At 36.6% G+C, this 23,907-nt stretch overlaps 1 protein-coding gene across 2 annotated transcripts in view; it reads right to left on the bottom strand.

Moving 5' to 3' along the window:
* The window catches only part of ELO3 (radical SAM domain-containing protein / GCN5-related N-acetyltransferase (GNAT) family protein), a 142,234-nt gene that overhangs the window by 59,864 nt on the left and 58,463 nt on the right, over positions 1–23,907 (bottom strand). For both annotated transcript variants that reach the window (XR_016257215.1, XM_089417304.1), the window contains exons 6-8: positions 12,699–12,918; positions 12,495–12,599; positions 159–311 (exon numbers count right to left, since the gene is read on the bottom strand). Coding sequence is in view for 1 of the 2 variants with exons in the window: in XM_089417304.1 (XP_089273430.1) it covers positions 159–311; positions 12,495–12,599; positions 12,699–12,918 (478 nt within the window). In the remaining variant the exon portion in view is untranslated. The remainder of the gene's footprint in view (positions 1–158; positions 312–12,494; positions 12,600–12,698; positions 12,919–23,907) is intronic.

Genomic DNA, 23,907 nt, shown 5'->3' with positions numbered 1-23,907 from the left:
TGTTACATAATTCTACACAACATTTGATTAGTTTCTTTGTTTAACTTGGTTCCAATTGATCATTAATAATTTAAAACTGTCTACAGATCAGAAACCAAGCACAAATCAACACTGAAAAAATAAGTGAAGGAACCCCTAGCCACCCAACAAGAACATACCTGGTGTTGCAATTTGTCTGCATCACGGCCATGAACAGGCACAGCAGTTCCATAAACATGAAGCTCACGAACAATTGAACACCTACCCTTGAGCTCTGGACATGTTGTGTTGTGGCCACATTTGCGCAAACGCAATAAACCAACTAAAATGTCCTGCGTATGCAATTTTCACAAGTAGCCATGAGACAATATAAGTCTAAAATTGTGTATGCCAGCCCCAATACCCAGCAAATATTACAACTCCAAAGCCCAGCAAAATGACAACACTTAAAAAGGTACAGATTCTAGAATGTTCGAATAAATACGAAGGGAGGAAAAGGAAAAACACAATCTAACATAAGCACAATAAAATTGAAAAAGCATATATTTGATAGTTATTCAACATGAAATAGTAAAATGAATATAAGAATTCCCATTCATTTCAACATCCCCAACTAGTCTCTCATCATTCTGCCTAAAATAAAAGAGATTCGACAGAGTGAACACGAACACGAATGTAATAGATGTTAGTCTATAGTCTAAATTACCATTAGGCATATAATAGAGTAACCTTTCTTTGACTTAATCTAATTTATATTTTAGTGTTGTACTAATGAATTAAAGTACATTTAAGTCATTTCAACATTTATGCATCTAGGCTTTATGTCATTCCTTTACGATAAAACAAGAGGTGCTCTCTTCACTTTAGCATCTAAGAAGCTTCTCTCTCTTCCAAGTTCTTTTTTCTTCATGGTTTCTTTGTGTGTTCAGTTTTTGTAATATGGCATAAGGGGGGAAGTTTAAACAGGTGAAGGCTTAGGCACTACTCAAATCAGTGACAGACTGAGGCACTGGTTTTTGAGAGACACCAAGAAACCGAAAAGGCTTTTGAGCAAAGAAAGCCAGATGTAATTTGTTTTTTTAAAGCCAAGCTTATTTCTGCAAAAGAGAGAAATGCTCAGTTTGTCTTTTTGGTTTTCAAAAATCAGCTAAGCTCCTTTTGTTGGATTTAAAACCGGGTCCCTGAATAATTTGTATTTAGAAAAAAGGTTTTAGAAAATCAAAAAAAGGGGAAAAAGAGAAAATTGATTTTTTTGAAAAAAAGGAAATAAAAAAAAAAAACAGGCAAAGTCCATTTACGAGTAGTCAGCTTGCCTTAACAAGACTGCCAAATAGAAGCAGCAGGCCATACAAACTGTACACACTGTTGCCAAACCCAAGGGAGGAACCATACTAGTACAAAAGCCATATAGCAGCTGATGAGCCCCAATTTTTGGTATAATTTGGGCTCATTTGGCCTACTTGTTTTGCTCAAACCATTCACTTTTTACTGCTTATGCATGCATTTCTTAGTTTATTCGTGTTGTTTGTAGGAAGAAGGGTAGAGACTTTATCTACGTGACTAATGCATTATGATTTCAGGTTTTTGCATTAAAAGGGAGAAAAGACCACGTGAAAAGGAGACAAGGAGACAATGAGGTGGCAATGCTGGTTTTTAGGAGAGGATGTCCACAGTCTTGGGACCCTCCTCGTGATTCCCACCATAGCTCCGAGCTCCAATCCATCTCCCCACCGAGCTTAGAAGCAGCCAGCTGTTCTACAGGAACAGCAGTTATAATTGTTCTACAGGAACAACAATTATGACTGTCCTACAGGATCAGCAGTTTAAACTTCAGTTGGACAGCCGAGCTCCTAAAATCAAGGACACCTGTTGGATGATCGTTTTGCATAAGTATGGAGGCCGTAGCCTTTGATAGGTTGTTGAAACTCTCGCATTACTATTGTAATTTTTGAGCACAGCTCGGTCTTTGTTCCTTTTTGTAAGCCAATTTGGCATGACATTAGATTATGAATAAAGAAGGCAGATTTTGATCTAGTTCTGAGTTTTTTTCAAGGAGCTATAGCTCTCAGGTTAGGGCCCAACCTGAGAGCAATAGATCTCCTCAGTGTTGTAATGTGTTTGCATTTCGTTCCAGCACTTTGAGTTTGTTTATTTTCACATGCAATTCGAATTCACAGTTTGGTAATTTAGTCGTTTTCATGAGCATAGATAGGACTAGTTTATGGTTGAATTGATTTCGGTTGTTTAGTTAGATTAGCAGGTTGATAATACATTGGAGCTCCAGCAAAAAGGTTGAGAAGGTCTCCACTGCCATCTCTGTTTGGAGATTGGAGTGCAGCCCATACCAGCCACAAAAAATACGCAGTTCTTCACGTTATACATGCTGCAACATAGTCTCGTTTATGATAGATCTTTCCATGCACTTCACTCTTGCACCATACACCTTCATCACTGCTTCATGCACATTCCTCTACACGCTTTATCTTGTTGTTCATTGAGTTCAAGTAGCTTAGGTTAATGAATTTTCATCTTGGTGACAATCATAAGCCATTTGTTTCATTTACACTGCTTGTCATCATTCTATTACCTCCTTCTTTGTCTTGATCACGCATACAACCACATTCTTGACCTCTGTTACGCTCTGTTATCTCCCAAACTCCTCCACTCCTCACGTAACTCCATCCTTTAGACATTTCGTTGTTATAACCTTTCATCCATCAACCCACTTTACACACTCGTTCTCCATCCTACTTCTCCACTCCTGAGCCATCACCAGCCTTATTCCTACCTTACACATCTCCCCCTACCATTCCATCACTCCTCCATCACTTCAAACACCCACGGTAGGTCATCCTGTAGCAATTTGAAGACTTCCTGTAGAAACCCCTGCGTTTCCTGTAGAATCCCCTGCAGACATCCTATAGGAGGCCACTCACTCGGTTGCTGAGCCTCTGAACGTGAGGAACCTCTGTGGATTGATGCTAAGGATCTCTGGGACCTCTCCTAGCCTCCCCAACCTTTCCCAAGCTTTCCTTCCTTCCGCATCACATCTGCACAACCAAACCCTAATAAGCACAAAATCACAATCACTCCATCCACTTAAAGAAAAAATACAAAAACATGTCTTTTAAGATGCAAGTAGATTAGATTCATGCATTTTCACTTATTAGAAGTAATGGCATCATTGGTAGAAGTTTCCTTCACATTCTTTGCATCATAGAGGTTAGACTAGTTAAATTAGGGTTTCCTAGGGTTTCCATGTTTTGATTTGCTTTCAGTTCATTTTTGCCAAGTAGATTAGTCTTCTTTGAGCTAGCTTTCGTCCATCATTGATAAAGCTTCTTCTGTGAGCCTATAGAAGTTGGCTTGAGCCCTAGCGGACTTGTGCCAGCTGACCAAGTGACAGCTGCGACAAGAGCTAGTACTTGTGCATACAGCACCGTCGCTTCCAAGTTTGTACGAACTACCGGGTTGATAAAATTAAGAGACAGGAAGCCCCAGGAGTTGTAGCATTATTGCTACAATACTGGAGCTCACCAGCAGCCACCAGAGAGAACACCAACGGTCGTACCACTGTGCAGAATCCATACAGCTGCTGTCAAGGAGAACACTGACAGTCATACCATTATCTGGAAATTGACAAGTCATACACCCTACAGACAACCGTACACCAGCTGCCAAAGGCATTTTGTTGCCCAGCAGAGAATTCACACTGAAATTGGCCTTGTATGGATGCTCTGGTTTTGAAATTGAGCTGCCCAGCAGTGAATTTGATCAAATTACACTGTACAGCAGTCTGGTTTAGCAAGTATTTGGTAGATCTGTAACAAATTTGTACATTTTTCAGGAGGTTTATCCATTTTTTCAACATATATATTTGTTTTTATTTCCATAATTCTCAGTTTGAGGGAGAAGAACACATTTTCCTTTGCTACAAGTCTCTATTTCAGTGGCTTATTTCATTTTCAGCAACAAATAGCCTTAATAGTTTTGTGTTCTAATGGCTAAGTTGTCTAACATAATGTTAGAGGAGAACCAGAAATTTTCCAATAAAACTTGTAATACCTTGAAACAATGTGTGTTAGCCATTTTTGAGTAATCGGGTTTGGGTCAGCTTGTCTGGGCAAGGAAACACAACAAACAACAGATGGAAACAATCAAACCAAGTTTGATGAGCAGAAAAGAGTAGTAGTAATGCTGATAAAACTTTCAATTGTAATGAAATGCTTCTTGAAGTGCAGATCAAGGGTAATGTCACAGCCATTTAGAAGCAACAAAAAGGATTTACCTGAAATTTCCAATAAAGGTAGAGCTTTCTTCCTTTAAACCTAGAGAACGATTGAATGTCATTGGGTGGAAATGGAAGAAGAATAGATAGTGGTAATCATTTTAAAGATTTTAAAACCCTCATTTGAGGCTTTTATTGAAAGCCTAAATATTACTTCTAATAATGTTGAACTGAAGTTTGAAGATTTAAGCACCAAACTCTTGTTAAATTTTTAATACCAGCCAGATTTATTTTCTCACTGCAATTTAATTCATCCCCAGTTTATTATTTACTTACCCAAATAATAGTAGAATCACCAAAAAATAAAATCACTAGTATCTTAACTTCTAGAAAGACCCAAGGGTTAGTTCAATTGGTCGAGTTCCCGTTGCTAAGTACCTCGCCATTGGGAGGTCATGGGGTCAATTCTCCTCGACGCCCAAGGGTTCGTCCTTGCTAGTTCGGCCAGTAGGGTGTGATCCCTTCGGGTTGATCTGCATAGGTTTTCCTTCATTGAAAAAAAAAAACTTCTTGAATTAAAAATATGCAGCAAAAATAAACCTGCGAGATCAATCACACATCACATAATTAATTAACCCACAAAGAATTCCCCATCATTTAATTATCTCGAAAATCTGGGCTTTTCGACCCACAAGAATACAAGAAAAAATACAATCTGGAACCTGTTGCTCACCTCCCTTAGAGTGAATTTGGCTCAGTTAAATCAACCCCTCAAGGAAATCTGCCGCCAGATGAAATTGCTCTGAAAAAATCAGCCTCCAACAATTAGATCTGCACCCTCCAGCAACTCGATCTGCGCCCTGCCACTAATGCGCAGTAGAAAACCCCAACACTCCAGCAACTCAGCCTCCTCCAGACAAACGTGATCTTCTTCAAACAACTCGGCCTTGCAAAATCCTCCAACTCAGCCCTCCTCGATTTGCACAAACCCACTCGTACTTCTTCCTTCTCTGTGCACCAGTCATTGAGCCACTCACACTGCAGACAAAATTGCTCTCTCTTCTGATGACTTGCTCACACACTCGTGCTCCTCATTGTGTCTTCACCTCCATCGCTAGCCTCCATTTATAATCTTCATTGAGTCCAAATCCCTAACCCCAATCTCCCATCTAGAAATATCTTGAGTCTTCCTTCTAGAAACAACTTAAAGATTAACAGTTGAGATTATTTTTAAGTCACTTAAATAATTGAATTATTTATCCTTCGAAAATAACCCAATAGTCCACAATAACTAATTGAATTTAATTATTGTACTTTTCCTAAGTTAGACTAATGAAAGAACACATAAATCACTAGAAGAGACAAATAATGTCTTCCACAAGCTATGACGCCAAGCAATTGTAGATGACCTTCCGATGCTACTCACATCAACACTCCCTTCTAGCAAGGAAGGGATTCTCCACCACCCCTAGCGTATCCCAGTACTTCACAAACTTTCCCTTCTCTAGAGGCTCTGAGTGTTAGAAAATGTAACTAGGTTCGGTCTTCATTAATGTATTTGAGTCATCGTGAAATGTACTTGTCAAAAGAATAAAGAAAATAATTTTTATTATTGTATCAATGACTTATTAAAGCATGGGCTTCATGCTTGGGCCATCATTATATTAGTCTAAGTCCCCATTGTGGACTCCTAAGATTAATATTGAGTTTATAGAGTCATTATAAATTTAAAGAGACCCTTATTGGGCTTTTGAATCATGTAAAAAAGTTTAGTATTGAGTCAAATATAATTTATGCAACCTCCACACCAAGTCGGCCTAAGGACACCAATTCAACCTCGCTTGGAGCCTATAAATAGAAGGAAGTCGAATTCATTTGGAGCATCTCATCTCAAGCTAGTTCGATATCTCTAAGGAAGTTGGAGAAGTGTGAAGTGGGTTAAAGGAAGCTAAAGGAAGTGCGACTTAGGGTTAGGGATAAATATTTATGATTTTAAGACACGTGTTTCAATACACATGTTTGACATATGTATTTAGGGATTGCGTCAATACAAGCTAGGCATTCTTAATTAGGGCTCTAACATTAGGTCAACATAGACCTAGGGTTTCTTCATAATGTTAGGGTTTCACCTTCTTCAATAATGTCATATTGACATCAATGACAACTTTGACCAACATAGTTGTATACCTTGTTGTCGGAGAAAATGTCTCTTCATAATCGATGCCTTCCTGTTGAGAGACCTAGCAACAAATCTTGCCTTATATTTATCAATACTTCCATCTATTGCATGTTTAATCTTAGAGAGCCACTTGGTAGGTACCACAGATTTGTCTTCAGGCTTAGGTACGATCTCCCAAACTCCATTTTTCATTATCAGTTGATACTCTTCATTTATGGCATCCTTCCATTCTTGGGGTGTGACAGCTTCTTCAAAGGCGGATGGCTCTGCTTCTATCAATTTCGTCATATAGGCTGCATACCGAGAATATCGTTTGGGCTTCTTGCTTTCCCTGAATGTGCCTTGAACTGCTCCATGACCTTCTGCATCGAGTAGTGTTGACTTCAACTAGTTAGGTCTCTTTCTAGTTTCGGGGATTACCACAGGTTGTACAGGTTCACTGGGACCTTCATCTTCATGATTTGATTTTTCTTCCTCCCTAGTAACTTCCTCTTCAAATACCGGAAGTTCTTCATCATCAAAGTCCATAGGGAGATACTTTGATTTCTTGAATGCACTACTTTCGTCAAATATCACATCTCAACTTACTTGTATTTGGTGTCCTTCTTTTATGTACATCTTATAGGCCTTAGAAGAGTTACTGTAGCCAACAAATGTTCCCTTCATGGCTGATGGATCCAACTTCTTTCTCTTGTCCTTAGGTATATGAATATAGACAGGACAACCAAAAATTTGAAGATGATCCATGCTTGGTTTCTTCCCAGTGAATACTTCTTCAGGAGTCATGTTATCTAGTGACTTGTGGGGACTTCAATTTTGTATGTATACAGTTGTCTTCGTAGCTTCACCCCACAAAAATTTCGGTAAATCTTGATCATGTAGGGTAGCTTTTACACTTTCTTCAATGGACTGATTCCTTCATTCTGCAACTCCATTTTGTTCGAGATTATATGGGACTATCTGCTCCCTCTTAATCCCAAACTCCTTACAGAAGGCTATAATTTCCTTGGATGTGTATTTTCCTCCATTATCAGACCTTAATATCTTGATTCTTCTTTAAATAAGGTTCTCTACAAGCTTTGAATTCTTGAAATTTGGTAAATACTTCATCTTTGGATTTCATTAAGTAAACCCCAGTTTTCCTTAAATGGTCATCTATAAATGTGACATAATATAGATGACCCCCAAGTGATTTAGGAGTCATAGGGCCACAGACATCGGAATGAATAAGATCCAATATTTCTTTTGACCTTGAAGCACTGCTTCCAAATGGTCTCTTGGTGTGTTCTTACCCAATGCACATCCCTTGCATACTCCTTCATGGTCTTCTTTCAGTTTGGGTATTCCATCTACTATTGAATTTAGGGTTGGAAGGATTTTGAGGTGGAGATGACCAAATCTTCTGTATCAAAGTTCACATGGGTTGATTTCAATGTGAACTAAAGCTTGAGCAACGGGAGTTAGCATCCTATAAAGTCTTCCTTCACGAATACCAATCATTCTTGCATTTCTATACTTGAATTTTTACCACATACTACAACTCTTCCATCAATGAAAGCCACTCTATCACCTTTATCTTCTAGAATTGAAATGGAAAGTAAATTCTTATGCAAACCTGGAACAAATAAGATGTTGTTGATATGAATATTTCCTCCATCCTCCAACTCTAGTGAGGTTGATCCAAATCCTCTCACAGGATAGCTCTTATTATCACCAAGCTCTACGAAGTAAGAGGACTTTCCTTTTGATAATGTTTATAGTTGCTTGTGATGGTCAGTCATATGTCTTGATGCTCCACTATCGATCACCCAAATGCTCTCATCTTGAAATGTGCCAGTGAGTGTTGAGAACAATCCTTCATCCTTTGTCTTGATCACTTCCTTCTTTGGAGTAAATAAAAGATTACATAGTTCTTTGAAGCCCTTCTTGAGATGACTTGCTACCTTTGAACACTTCTTTAAAAACTTCTTCAATGTAGTAGAGATCTTCATAATGCCCTTAGCCAACCTTAGCTCTAATACCATGTTGAGAAATATATAGGGAATGATTAGAGTGACTTCTCTTTTCTTGATAACTGCTTGTGTTATGTTTTTACTTTTTCTTACTTATTAGCTTCTTTACTTATTATTATGTTTGTATATCATCAAACAACTACCAAACAAGAAGAATAATAACATAGAATGAAGGCTACAAGCTAGGGCCAAAACCTCTCCACTTGAGAGGAAAACCCAGAAATCTCTTCTCTTCTTATAAATTCTTCAATTGATGAATTCCAAAACCTCTAGACCAAGACCAAGTCCAACCCTTTTGGATGATGTTCTTCCCTTGTCCAAGTCAAACCCAGTCAAATCTCTTCTAGCAGCACAACTTTGACCCCCAACTTCAGAATTTCAGCCTCTACTGCAGGCCTGAAATTTTCGGCTCCCCTAGTAGCAGTTGTTGCCACACATGTGAGCTTATTCTGGCCTCTTAATACTTCTTCAAACCTGCGCTTGTATTTCTCCTTCTGGTGATGAGGTTGGCCTAATGTGACCTTCGCTGACCTTTCTCTTCCTTCTTCAAGATTGAACATGCAGAAGAAAAACCCTAGACCAGCAGCAGAAATCCTAGCCTTCCTTCGCACGTGTGAGGGGGAAATAGCCCAAAAACAAGTCTTCTTCGTCCTCTTCCTTCTTCGTTGCCTTCTTCCTCGTCCTCCTTCACTTTAATGAGTGAGTGATGAATGTCTTCAAAGGAGGTTGAGTTCCCTCCTTTATATAGGCTTCTTAAGGTGGATGTGGCTCCTCAAATTAGGCCAACTTGGTCTTGAAGGATATTTTGACACTTTTAATGACAAAAATAATTTTCTTTACAAGTTACAATGTGCCTGATGGGGTCTTCAACTTATGACAATGACTCTTTTGACTTCTTGACCTAGGACAAATCCTAGATGCACTCAATGAGTGCTTGACCTCTAAAATGGGTGCTTGACCTTGAGCATGAAACCCATGCTCCAAAAATATTAATAATAACTTTTCTTTCATTTTACAATATACAAGAATCAAAAGTACATTTCATGTTTAATAAGACTGAACCTAGTTACACATTTTTCTGTAGAAATTCCCACCTATAGATCAACAGATTATGCAATATACTAAAGCAAAATACTTGATCTACTTCTACAAACAATTATGCAGAAGCTTAATCGAATTGAGCAAGATCAATTGAACACATATAACTGATAAGAAGAAATCAATCACACATAACACAGAAGATATAACCAGGGGAAAGCCTAAGCATAAAACCCCAACTCTGTATTATCATACAAGTGGAAATCTTGTCCAAGTTACAAAAAGAATCAGCTCAAAAGCTATCCTGCTCTCTCTGTAATCAAACAATGAAGCTCATAGACTGAATAGACAAGTATATATCCTCATCAAGTCCTCCAAGCCCCTATTTCTTTGCGCAATTTTTCTTGGGGTCCAGTGAAGCCACATGTGTGAATTGGCCTCATCACACTCACTGTACAAGAAGAAATAACAACGCAATTCTCTTGGAAAGAAATCCTTCTGCATGCAAGGAATATTCACCAAGGAATATCCTAGCAACTGATAGTACATTGTCCCTCCATCTGATCTCAACTGGGTCTCTGTCTGAACTGACATGCATGAGTTATGTATGAGAGAATATTCAGTTATCTGAAGAGCAGCAGTTATATGCAAGCATGCATTAACTAACTGAACTTACATTAATTTAAACAAACTGTTTAAATCAATCTAACTAGACTTGACTCAGTTAACTGAGCCAACTAATTACATCTCAAATTAGAACTCATCCTTATCTCTTTAACTGATGGATAAATTCTTCAATTAATAGAGAAACTGTTGCATGTCCTCACATAGACTTCATGTTTGATTTTTCACAACTAATTAACTCATGGTAAATTAATTAATTTATTTTCAAACAGCTGTTAAGTCCAAATTCGAATTTTACTTCCTATTATAGTCTAGGGACTGACTAAAATAGAAAGGTATCCTGAAATGCTATTTATAGAAAAGCTATTTTTAGCACTTTCACTTTTCATCCATTGTAGCTAAGTTCAACACTGGATGAAACTGCTATTTATAGCAGTGCTATTTTTAGCATTTTCTATTTTTAGCATTTCTTGTTGTTATCTTCAACATTTTCAACATATCTAACCCGCAGACAAACCCGATTTGGGGACTGGTTGGCACCGGCTAGGGTTTGGTACCTAACCGGTACCAATCGGTCCAAACTAGCCAGCTCTGACATAATGCATGCCATGAGGCGCGGGTCTCTAGACTGAGTTTTGAAGTGGTTTTTAGGAAAACCATGGGTTGTTTTCCTCCAAAATCTTCCCTCCTTAACTTATAAAGAATCTCTCCCCTCCCATTTGCCTCATACCTCTCGTTTTGAGTTTTTGTGACCATATGTAAACTTGGAGAGTTCTGCAACAGCACAAAGTTTTGCAGCGGCAGTCTCTAACAGCAGCAAGTTTCAAGGTTGTTTGTCATCCTGGAGCTTGTTCGGACTCTGAGTCCTTAGAATCTGAGCCAAATGATGTTTATGTAGCTCCTACTGATGATCCCATGTCTAGTAGTGGTAATGATTTTGATGAGTGATCATCTTGATTAGTGATTTCTACTTGTAGTAGGCCAGTGGCCCAGTGGCTTGAAGCATTGTTTTTGGACTCTAGAGGCCATTTAGAGCCTCATTGATTATGTATTTTGTTTATGATAAGTATTGCACTTGGTGCCATTTTCATATATGCACCTTACATTGCTTATAGCTGAGTAAATTTTGAATCTTTTGTCTCTAATAGTTTGGAATAATGGTTTGAAATCTTAAAAATATTTTTTTTTCATTTGAAATCAATTGTTTTATGTACTTTTTTCAGTACTGGTTCATTGAATCCAGTTTGATCTGTTTCTGGTTCAAAACCCAGTTTGATAGGTGGGCCAGTTCAAAACCTGGTTCCTGCTTTTGAAACTATGAGTGGATGACAAGAAGTCTACAACAGGTTACATATCCAAACTTGGCACAGGGTCAGTTCCTTGGATTGGTGAGGAAGAACATGGCAACATGCAGTTTCACTTTCCTCTACAAAATCATAATTATGTCACTTTTTGACTATCTATTTTTTCCTTTAATGTTGTAATAATGACTTAAAGTAAATTTACGCCATTTTAGGGTTTATCCATCTAGGTTTATGCACTTAGGTTTTATGTCACTCATTTACTATAAAAGGGCATGAGCTCTCTTTATTTTAGCAATTAAAAAGTATCTCCCTTCAAGTTCTCGTGTTCTTGCTTTCTATGTAAGTTTATATGTATGGTTTTTGTAATAATAGATTCCCAAATACCATAATATTATTCACTTTTCATAACAGAGTTCAGGTTACCTCCCAACAGCCAGTGCTTTGACCCAGTATTTCAAATTTCAATACATAATGCAAATAGTACCAATTGTTCTACAGATCTTATTTTGTCTCATGACCAGCAGACACCAGCAATTAAATAATTCATTCAAAATATACAGGACAAAGTCAAAAACCTGTAGCGGATCATTATATCAAGAATAAAAGGAATACCTTCTAGATATGCAAGCCAGATGAAGGCTGGATCTTTAACAGTTAAGGCTTTGAATACGATGGATATATTCCCGTTGCCAAAACAAATTTCAACTATGATGAGATTGCAATTTTCCCTATTGACTTGCAAAGGCTATGTTTGAGCACATACAAATTTACTTCCATAAAATCTTACATTTAGTGGCATAATGTCTGCATCATATGTTTCTGTATTTACACGCCCATTAAAATAGCTAAGATTTACACTTAATCATGACTAAAATATCCCCATCTCCAAAGGCTTTTCAAGTATAAGGAGAGGGAAAATTATACTATCAAAAAAATTATCTCCAAAATGTTTTCAAGTATGGTAAAAGGGCAGATTATATCATTCAGTGTCATACCAAAGTCTGCAAAAAATAAATTTTAGTTGCAGAAAATAACACAGCTATATGTAATATGTCTTTATATGTCAAGATTTCGATATGAGCCTACTAGACATATAAAAAATCTTGCCCTTTAAATCTTGGAAAGCTTACCTGCCGTGTATCTTCATATGAAAGGAATGTCTCCCAACCTTCATTAGCACAATAGTCACGTCGTACCAGCTCCACTACTTCCGGTCTTATTTTATGATGAATATCCTGCAAAAAAAGACCCAGTAAATAGCCTTCAAAACATATGGGCTTCAAATGAAACAAAAATTACTTGATTGCCTTCAAAAAGCAACCATAATAGATTACCTGAATTCCAGCCTCACGGGTTCTAACATCGCGACATTTAAGTCCCAAGTCATCCATACGTGCCAAAGCCAGCTCCCGAAGATTGCCCTTTTCAACACCAGATGTTACGAGCGGCATTGGAATGTCCCTCTGAACACGATAGACTCGGGTCCAGGGTGGTACCAAAGCTAAAACCCTTGCAATTATGTCCACAAGCTGCTCTGGTGGATAATTCCGGTATCTGTCCACAAATAGAGTAATACAGAGTTGCAGATTAACCTAGTCATTATTTTCTGAACAATAATCAGTGCACTTTCCACAAATTGCTCTTGCAATCTCCCAGATATTGATAATTCTTAACTGCGCCCAGTTATGATCCCGAAAGACCAGCATATACTGTAAGTTAGGGCATAAATCCTATGTCCTAACTTTGTTTAAAAACTTTTCAATTTTACAACATAAATGTTTTTATCTTTTTGAGTGTCTAGAGTCAACGATGATAAAGGTCATACCCAGCAAAAAAAGATTTAATATCAATCATTAGCAACAAATATATCAATGCTAAGGTCAAAATCTAAAAAGGGGATTTCAGAACCTACATGATGAGAAAATTAAGCTGAAATCAAGTCTTATTAATTTCTCTTTTGACCTAAAAAATTCCTTCTGGGCCACAATTTCTCCCGTGTTTGAGAAAAGTGGCGTAATCAATGGTATAGAAAACATAGAGAAGACTAAATTTTACAGGCCAGATCCGCAACTGCCTGTGATCTAAGTTACCAGGAAATAGATACGGATCAACCAGATTTTTGAAAAGCTAGGATCTGGATACAATGGAGAAACACAGCGTACAAAAAATACAATAACATTTTTTAAACTTTTAAAATATATTTAAAGTTAAAAATCAAGATCGTTCGTGAATCACAACATTAGAACTGAAATCATGATGCATCATGCCATATACAAAAAGGATAAATGTAAATAAAATTGAGATTCTCATCAATGATCACTCTATTCATATGATGGTCTAGATTAGGACTGTATATCCATAAATGGGTCTACATCCTCATCATCTGAATATTTCAACTCTACATCATGATCAGCCTGTCATCTTCCTTGAAATTTGCCCTGAAATGTAAAAACTCCCAACTAGTTACAATGGTAAATGAATACCTTACATCATTTGAGAACATGCTATAATATACATATCATACTATTCTAAGATGATTGTTCACCTAGAGCTGGATGGGATTGATCAGCTTAAAATATCAATGACACAGCCATCCTTTGCACACAAAGAAAACTGAAAACTAAGAGTATAATAATAATAATAATAATAATCCTGAAGATGAACCACATTAGCTGGTTCGAAACGTTGACCAAATAATTCTGATGTGATTAATCCGAAAGACTTGCTTACTACATTATGGATCACAAAAGCCTAAGATCTAAAATAATAATCCAATTTCAAGGTCAGGCCAATCCGGACACCAAATTGGTGTATGAGACTGCATTGTTTGTGGGACAAAGGACCCACCTCCATGCAATGATTTGACTACTAAAGTCTACAAAGGCATATATACTCTTCCCCACTTTGGATTTGAACCAATGTTATCAGAATCAGACCGGTCATCGAATCGGTAGACCCCCTGACTAGGAACCAGTCAGAACTAGACTAGAACCGATAAAAAAATGGGACAAAAAACCGGTCAACCAAAAACACATAAAATAATCAAATTTTAAAGAAAACATATATATTCATGTGCATCCCCATATGAATCCAACCATTCATACACAAATAAGCAAAAATTCTCATTTATATAGCAGGTAAGGGTGCACATAACCAAAACAGCACCGAGTGCAACCCATCTCTAAACTAAAAATAAGTCAACAAAAAAGCTCCGCATGGCCTCTAGAATCCAAAAAAATTCATACTACAACAAATACCTACATATCATCAAAAACATTACCTATATTGGGATTTTCGTCATCAATATCACCCTCTAAGCATTAAAATAAGATGGAAAAAGCATAGCATGTCAAGTGTAAATTTTGTTTGAGTGACAGGTATTTTTTTTAGTATGCTCATGATAGAGGAGTTTGACAACCAATGTCACTAACATCAAGGTACATAGAGGGTTTGTTGCTCTTGATTAAATACTAGTTCTATACCCTTGTACATGAACAAATCCAATGGAGCGTTGCAATCCCCACAATCCTAAAATCCTAGAAAATTGTTAAGTCTCCTGGATTTTGAGTGAGATCTAAAATTCTACTTTCTCCATATGAAATCCAATGAGGAACCACTCTCAAACATCCTGAGTCATTTCCTGGCAATATGACCAAATACTAGACCTCCCCTATCATAAATAATTGTTTTTTTGAAAAAAATTGCGTTCAAAGGGTCCTTAGCAGCTATGTACAAAACCGATCGGTTCAATGAAAAAAGGTTGGTTCGGCACCGAACTGACCTTTTTCATACAAGAACATGTCGTTTCGGTACCAATCCAGCTGATTTCGCACAAGAACTGGCTAGTTAAGTACCAGCCAAAAGTGGTTTAGGTCACCGGTCCGAAACAATTTTGGCCTCAAACCAGTCGGACTGGCCGGTTTGGTTTGCTCCTAATAACATTGATTTGCCCCTGTGACCTCTCTGTGAACATGCTTTTAAACTAAGAATATATACTATTATCTATATATTGTCTCAAAGCATTCCCAGAGCACTCCCACTCAATGTAACACCACTCACATAAGACCCACGAGTCCCTGCAGGTCTTGGCGGGTTCTATAATCAGGTCACTCGCATAGAACTCGCGCTTAAGACCCGGACTCGGCGAGTATTTCATTAAACCCGTCTACCCATATAAGACTCGAGGGTTTGGCATAAGACCCGCATCAAACCCTTACAAGACCCGTCAACCCTTAGAAGGCAAAAAAAAAATTCTTTTTTTCTTTTTTTTTTCTTTTTTTTTTTCTTTTTTGGTAATGAGGTGGAGGGAAAGAGAAACTAGAGGCAAGAAAATGCTTTATAAGCACCTCTCCCTTCCATTTGTCATTCACTTGTCATTTGAGTGTTTGGCTCATTTCTATGAGTGTTGAGTGACTCCATTGCACAGTGAAGAAGCTCTTGGACGAGGTTAAAGGAGATATTCATTGCTTCACTTGTCTCACAACTAAGTTATACATAAGTTATGTTGGCCTAACTACAGACAGTCACATGCAATCAACAGTATTGAGTAACCACATATTAGATCATCAAGCGAACACAAAGAACACACCAGAGAGTGTGAACATTTACCTTTCTAATCACTGAGAAATATATAAATGTTAAACACAATTTCACAAAGCACATTGGGCTGTCACAAAACATGCCTTTTGAGCCTAGGCATACATGTACTTTTTATCTTTGATTCGACTCATTTTCTATTCTGTGAAAATTGGCATGCCAGCTACACAATTTTTTCTTCTTACTGCCTATTCTCAATCTCCCATTGTAACCACCCTTGTGTCCACAATTTGACATTGCAGCTTCTTCCTGTCTTTCAACCTAGCTTTGCAGGTGTCCCTTGATCTGCAACCAAGCATTGTGGCCGTTCTAGGTTTCACCTATCCTTACGAAATCATGGAACTGTTAAATGGACCACAACCAAACCTAACAGGTTCTTCACTAGTTGTGCCATATTTTGTCTGCACCCTAGACTTTTGGATCTGCATTTGCCCACAACATCATCCACCCTTAACTGCCAGACTTCGTCCACAAATCCAGGCATATTATCTGGCTCTATTGTTTTGCAGGTTTCTAACTAAAATGCAATGTATGCAGTCAATAAATTAAATGATATTGGAGAGAACAAATAAACTTTGAACATCACAGGACTGAGCAAGCAACTTGAAGGATGCCTCTTTTCCTTAGATTATTGAAGATCAATCTCCAACTATTCAACTTTTTTCATCCACTCTAAAAGAGTTAATAATTTATTACACACTATCTGTTGTTTAAATTGTGCAGAAAATACCTGCCTCAGGAGTCACAAACTGGGTCCTACTCTGCTTTTGTGACAATTTTCTCAAATCTTCTTCCATGTTAACTTTCAAGTTTCACCAATTGAACAATAATTTTTATTCTTTTTGCAGTAAATGACTGCTCAAAATCTTCAATTTGAATCTGAGACTACTTTATTTCCTCTCGTATTTATGTCTTCTTGTTGAACACCTTCCTCGAGTATCATCTTCACATTTGGTTGCCATCAAAACTACTTCAGGTATTCTATAACAAAATTTGCAGTAGTGAATTATTCTATCTTCTCCATTAAAACCATAGAATTTTAGTTCTAATTTCTCTCATTTATGTTTTCTTTAGTAATTTCCAGGAACTTATAGATATGAGATGATGTTATGAATTATTGCATATATTGTGGTTTTTATAACTTATAAGGATTGGAATTGTCATTAGTTTCTTTTTTGTGCTTAAAATTTACCATATTTTAAGGGTTTTTTGTATGTTGACGAGACTTATACGAGTCTTATACAGGTCGTTCTCTCGTTCTCGAATCTTATATGAGTCGACGAGTCAATAGCCAACGAGTCTTATACAAGTACAAGTTGTGCAACATTGCTCCCACTAGCATTATCAAAAATTGAAAATTAAAATTTTAATGTCTCAAACCTTTTTTGCTAGCATTATCATGTGCTATATAACAAATTAGTGAATCATTACACATACAAAAAAGAAATATAGACAAAGATTCAAATTTCTTTAGAATTTAGAAACTAAAACATTTACAATTTTACAGGTGATGATACAAATTCAATCATACTAGTGGATATAAGTCAAAATAGCACCAAGTGCAATCCATGTCTAAACTAAAAAATGCATCAACAAAGAGGCTCTAAACTAATGTTCCACCAAGTTTCCAGGATGGGAGACACACAGGGGGGATGTGTGGGAGCACCCCAAAATTTTGGGAAAATTCAAGGGGGATGAGAGGACGTCGAGTGTATATATATATCAAATTCAATAATGAGATAATTGATTCATACATCATAAATGATTCAATGAAATAGAAATAGTAAAATATTGTATATATTTATTTAAATCCATCATTCATTATTCTAGAATTCGATTAGTACTAAGCAAAATAGTAGATACTAAAATCCGAAGACTGGAATAGTAAATTAAAATTGCTCAAACTCAAAAATAGTAAAAGGTGACAAATCAAAGAATTGGTCTAAGGTCATCTAGGGTCAAAACTCAAAAGTTAAAACTAAAAATGAACAATGGGCAATGAACCAACATTATTAGAACTAGACCAGTGATCGAATTGGTCAAGCCCAAAACTAGGAACTGGAAAAAAAACAAACCAAAAAATACATAAATATTGAAATTTTGAAAAAAAAAATGTAAATATTCATGTGCATCCAATTGAATCCAAACCATTACACACAAATATACAAAGTTTTTCATATATATATATATATATATATATATATATATATATATATATATATAGCAAGGGTGCATATAACCAAAATAGCATTAAGTGAAATCCATATTTGAACCAAAAATACATCAACAAAGAGGCTCCAGATGGCCTCTATAGTCCAAAAAATTCATGCTACAACAAATATCTACATATCATTAATATAATCGCATAAATTGGGATCTTCATCATCAATATCACCCTCTAAGCATTAAAATAAGATAGAAAAAGCTTAACATGTCAAGTCAAGATTTTTTAGGAGTAATAAGTACAATTTTACTAGAGTCATAACAGAGGTGTTCAATAATCAATGCCACCAACATTGAGGTACATAGAGGGCTTGGTGCTCTTGATTAAATACTAGTTCCAGACCCTCATACATGATAGAATCCAATGGAAACGTTCTAATCTCGAAATCCTGCAAAACTATTAAGTCTGTTAGATTTTGAGTGGGATCTAAAATCTATTTTCTCCATATGAAATCCAATGAGGTCAAAACCACTCTCATGTTGAATTTGTGTAGCTATGGTCGGTCTTCATAATTTGTTCTAGCCCTCCAAATATATGAGAAACGGTAAATAAAAATGTAAACATCATGTCGACTTCGAAAGAGGGAATTTCAATTTTTGAAATCTAAATTTTATGCCTCCAAAATTATGTCAGCCCTCCAAGAAGATCAAGTCGAGTCAACCCAATAGACACACCAATTCAGACTCTTTTGATCTCTATATAAAGGCCATTAGACCTTCTCCTCGAAGCACCAATTCAGATCACTTGTGTTCACACATGGAACTTTTTCTGAGGCACAAGAAGGACAAATCTAAGGCTTTATGAAGGACAAATCTGAGGCTTTATAAAGGGTGAATCTGAGGCATGATGTGAGAACTTTTTTTGGCAGCAGGTTGAACTTTTCTGGGATTTAACAATAAGTTTAAGTTTACTGGGTCAGTTTGACTTTATTTGATTGGAATGTTCAGATAGTATCTCTTATTGAATTGGACTATTTCTCTAAGAAAAGGTTGTTGGGTTTTTCCCTAGTTAGGGTTTTCCCAGGATAAATTTTGTGTCTCTTGCGTTTGGTTGTCTCTTCATATTCCTATTGCCATTCTTTTTTTATTGTTGAAGACTTGCTATGTATAATTGCTTAATGATAAATGTGACACTAGACAAATTAATAAAGAAAACATTAGAACTAATTATCAGTCTAGGAAATCATGAAAATTTCAGCATCTCAAACATCCTAAGTCAATTAATGGTAATGCTAAAAATTTAAGTAAAATGATGAAAATGAAAGATAAAGGAGAATCTTATAACATTACCATCAATTACATAGCATTAGTAGGTTACCATTAATTGCATGGCATTAGTAGGTCCCTACAGTTGAATATTAGGCTTCCCCACTCATAGATTATTGTTTTCAACCAAAACTAAGAGGGGGCACATAGCCCTTTCTGAGGGGGGATGCCCACAAGCACCTATTTTTGGGAAACAAATCCCCCACATTGGGCAAACATTTCCCCCTACATCCCCCCTGAGTTTCCCCAAAAGGGGACGTGGGGAAACTTTTTCCCAGGCGTCCTCTCATCCTGGGTGTGTGGAAAACATGGAGTGAGCGCACCCCAACTTAAGGGACGCATCCCCATGGCACACTGCTCTAAACAACCTCTGGAGTCCAAGAAAAATCATGCTACAACAAATAATCATCAAAAGCATTGCCTATATCGTGATCCTCATCACCAATATTACCCTCTAAGAATTAAAATAAGATCTAAAAAGCTTAGTATGTCAAATTGAGATTTTGTTTGAGTTATGGTACATTTTTACTAGATAGAGGAGTTCAACAATCATTGCCACCAACATTAGGTATGTAGAGGGCTTGGTGCTCTTGATTAAATGCTAGTTCCCTACCCTCATACATGACAAAATCGAATGGGAACATTGTGATCCCCCAAATGCTAAAATCCTAAAACCTATTAAGCCTGTAGGTTTTTGGGTGGGATTTAAAATTATACTTTCTCCATATGAAATGTAGTGAGATTAGAACCACTCTCCAACATCCTGAAACAATTAACGGTAATGTTAAAAGTAATTAAGAATAACATTACCATTAATTATATAGCATTAGTAGGGCCTAAAAAAATCCAGTTGCCCGCAGTTGGGATCCCTTTTGACACTACTTAATCACCCTTACCTGCAATCCAAAACCTCTGAGAGCACCAAACCTATAACTGAATTGTGAGAGAATGAGCTAAAAAATCGATTTTAAGAAGTTGTATTGAAATTTGATGACAAAAAAAGGTTTCCTGCAATCCCAACCTGGTTTTAATTTCACCTTATCACTCTCATTCAATTAGATGCCCTTTCCCATAAACATACATTCAACATATAGAATTCTGGAAATGAAATTTTCAGATTAAAACACATGGAACTATCAACACATGCTGAAAATAAATATGGACATAACCAGACCAACAACATACATAAAAATACAAACAAATTTTTGGTCAACTTAGACCCAGGCAAAACCCCTTCAATCTTCTCCAAGGAAACCTATTAGAGAGCTCTTCAAATTTATTTATCTTTCAAGTTCAAGGAAAATACATTTGCAGACAAAACAAAACAGCGAAATACAACTTATCTCTTCAGCGCAAAACTCCTTTTTTGGGTCCACTTGAAGTTGAAAATATGTACTGTACGGATATGACTATACGGACTGTATTGTACTGACTGCACGGATTTTTGTACCGTTGTATGGACTATACGGATTTTTTTTCAAAAAAATAATTCAAAAACTTCTCTCTAACGGCTTGCAGCTCACAGCATTCAATGTTGTTCGTACTATACATTTTGTTGTCTTCTATGCCTTGATTTCTATGTCCAACGTTGCCCATAAATCACTCCTTCAGCTTGCTACAACAAATTTCTCCTTCAAAACTTTTCTCTAGCTCTCAGCGTATTTCTCCAATTTGCTCATGAAGAATGAATGCAGTCTCTCTTTTCTTTTCCCCCTTTTGTTTCACTAAGTCTTCTAATCACTTGACCTTGTTATCCTTTGTTAAAGATGATATCTTTTCAATCTTCAATTGTGACTGCACATTTGATAGAGCAGTTTTGAGCTTTGACAATGCCATAGTAGTATTGGTCATGGTTGAGAAAAGCATCTCTCACCAAACTGCCTATGCATGTCCATTTGATCAATTGGGTGTATCTGATTAGCATCAAAAGAAAATACAATTTTCTTGTAATCAGAAGAACCCTTAGGAAATGGCACTTTGAGCCTGCAGAAAATCCATTTGCATTCTTCCCTATGCATGTCCATTTGATCAATTGGGTGTATCTGATTAGCATCAAAAGAAAATATAGTTTTCGTGTATCTGATATGACCTTTGACTATAAAACATAAAATGTTTATTTACAAAATAATTAAAAACCGTTTGAAAAGACAATTAAATGCTAATTGAAAACTAATCTAATTTGGGCGCATTTAGACTAACTGCCCTTATTTAACTAACTCACTAATTAAACCTAATCTAATACAACTTAGCCAAATTTTGAGCATATTAGGCCGTTTATTTATCCTATTCTATCCTATCTTGTAATGTTCAACCAAGTTTAAACTGTTTGGTGAACTTATTCACTAATCTAAAAAAAAAAAGATTAAATGATTTGATCAAACTTAAACAGTTTGATCCAAATAAGAAGAAAAGGTTGTGGCATAAAAACAAGCTGCATACAAAACTTTATTTACTACAAATGCAATTTATTTCATGAAGTTGCATTTAAATAGGCACATTTATACATTTTTTGATTTTCTTTTGATGGGGTTTTATTTATCTCTTTTTTTATTTTCTATTTTTTCAAATTTCCATTTTTTCTTTATTTTTTCATACCCTCTTTTAATAACCAACTTATCAAAAATAAAGCATGTTACAACATCGGCTCCAACTGGACACTGCTTCCTCTTGCAAGTTGCAAAGAACTTGCAGATCCATGTGCCTTCTCCTCGAGCTAATGGGGTCTCTGTTGAAACAAATACACACTGCATGTAAAATAAAACTCTCTGGTATAATACAATGATGAATGAATGGAAACCTCTCAATATTGAATGTAGTGCTTCAAGTACTTCCCATTGACAGGCAATGAGGAATACTCTCCCTCCAAATTCTACAGAATGAAAGTGTTATTACCCTTGACCTCAGCAATGCTAAAAGGTCCCAACCAAAGGTTGTCAAACTTGCCATGTTTCCCTTTGTCTTCTCTTCTAGCATCCCATCTTAGTACCAAATCACCTTCCCTAAAATCTCTTTCCCTAGCTTTCCTATCAAACAAGCTTTTCATTTTACTCTGATATTTCTTAAGCTTGTAATGTACTTCATCTCTATCCTCATTTAATTCTATGATCTAATTTATTCTTCGAGAGAAGTCATCAGGCTCTTCATTTGACTCTTGCAAAAACTTCATGATAGGAAAAGCTAAATGTGTGGGAAATATAGCTTCTTTTCCATAAACAAGCTGAAAAGGGGATTTACCTGTTGATCTTTTGGGTGAAATCCTGTTGGCCCAAAGTGCATAAATGAGATGATTGTCCCAACTCCTTTTATGATCCTCCAATGTTTTCTTTATAACTTTAACCAAACTTTTATTTGAGGACTCTGCCAGTCCATTTCCCTGTGGATAGTATGGTGTAGAATGATGCAACAAGATCTGATATTTCTGACAGAACTCAATCATCTTAGTATTGTTGAATGCTTGTGCATTATCTGTCACTATTTTCATGGGGCATCCAAATCTAGACAATATATATTCTTCAATAAACTTGACAACAACAGTATTAGTTGGAATGGTTTTTACCTATTTGGTAAAGTAATCTGTAGCAGTCAATATCCATATGTGCTAACTGCTTGATGGAGGATGAATTTCACCAATGAAATCCAATCCCCATTGAAGGAATGGTGCTTGGACTAAGACTGGAACCAATGGAAGAGATGCTAATCTTTGCTCTCCGGCAAACATTTGACATTGTGTACAACTCCTCACCTTTGCTCTCACCTGTGCAAACAAAGTAGGCCAATAAAACCCTACCCTTAAGATATTGTATGTTGTAGCCCTCCAAGCATAGTGCCCTCCACAAATTCCTACATGAAATTCATCAATGATCCCTTCTGTTTCATTCTCTGTTAGGCAAAGTAAAAGGATATTAAGAGGATCCTTCCAATACATATTTGCATTTACAATACAATATTTTACAGCTTTCAACTTCAATGTTTTACATTGATTTTTGTTGAATTCACATAGACATTCAAATTCTCTAAGAAAGTTCACAATATCAAAGTACCAATCTAATAATAAAAATATTTCATCGATGTGAATCAGAATTGTATGATCTGATGCAGAAGGTTCTTGTGGATTCTCATGTGTTGAGATTTCAGAAGGTTCTTGTGGACTCTTCTCAATTAGGCTCTTAGAAGGTTCTTGTGGATTCCCCTGTGTGGGGGTTGCAGAAAGTTCTTGTGTATTCTTCTCAGCTAGGATTCAAAAACAAAATATATTCCTAAGATCTTACAATTGGATTCAGCAAGGAGCTTAGCCAAGCCTTGGCCTTTTACCAACTTGGTAGTCTTGATGATGAGATCATACTCTAAAATTTTAGTTATCCATCTCCCTCTCCTTCCATCAATGTCAGGCTGAGTTAAAATAGTTTTGACAACACTATTGGGTACATAGGCAATGATAGAAGAGTGGAGGAGATAAAC

The sequence above is a fragment of the Pinus tabuliformis genome, chromosome 3_2, assembly GCF_031772625.1.
Source record: "Pinus tabuliformis cultivar Carrire ecotype Pingquan chromosome 3_2, CPIR1, whole genome shotgun sequence".
Classification (NCBI taxonomy): domain Eukaryota; kingdom Viridiplantae; phylum Streptophyta; class Pinopsida; order Pinales; family Pinaceae; genus Pinus; species Pinus tabuliformis.
The sequence above is the reverse complement of the archived record's forward strand: the minus strand, read 5'-3'. Positions and strand labels throughout refer to the sequence as shown.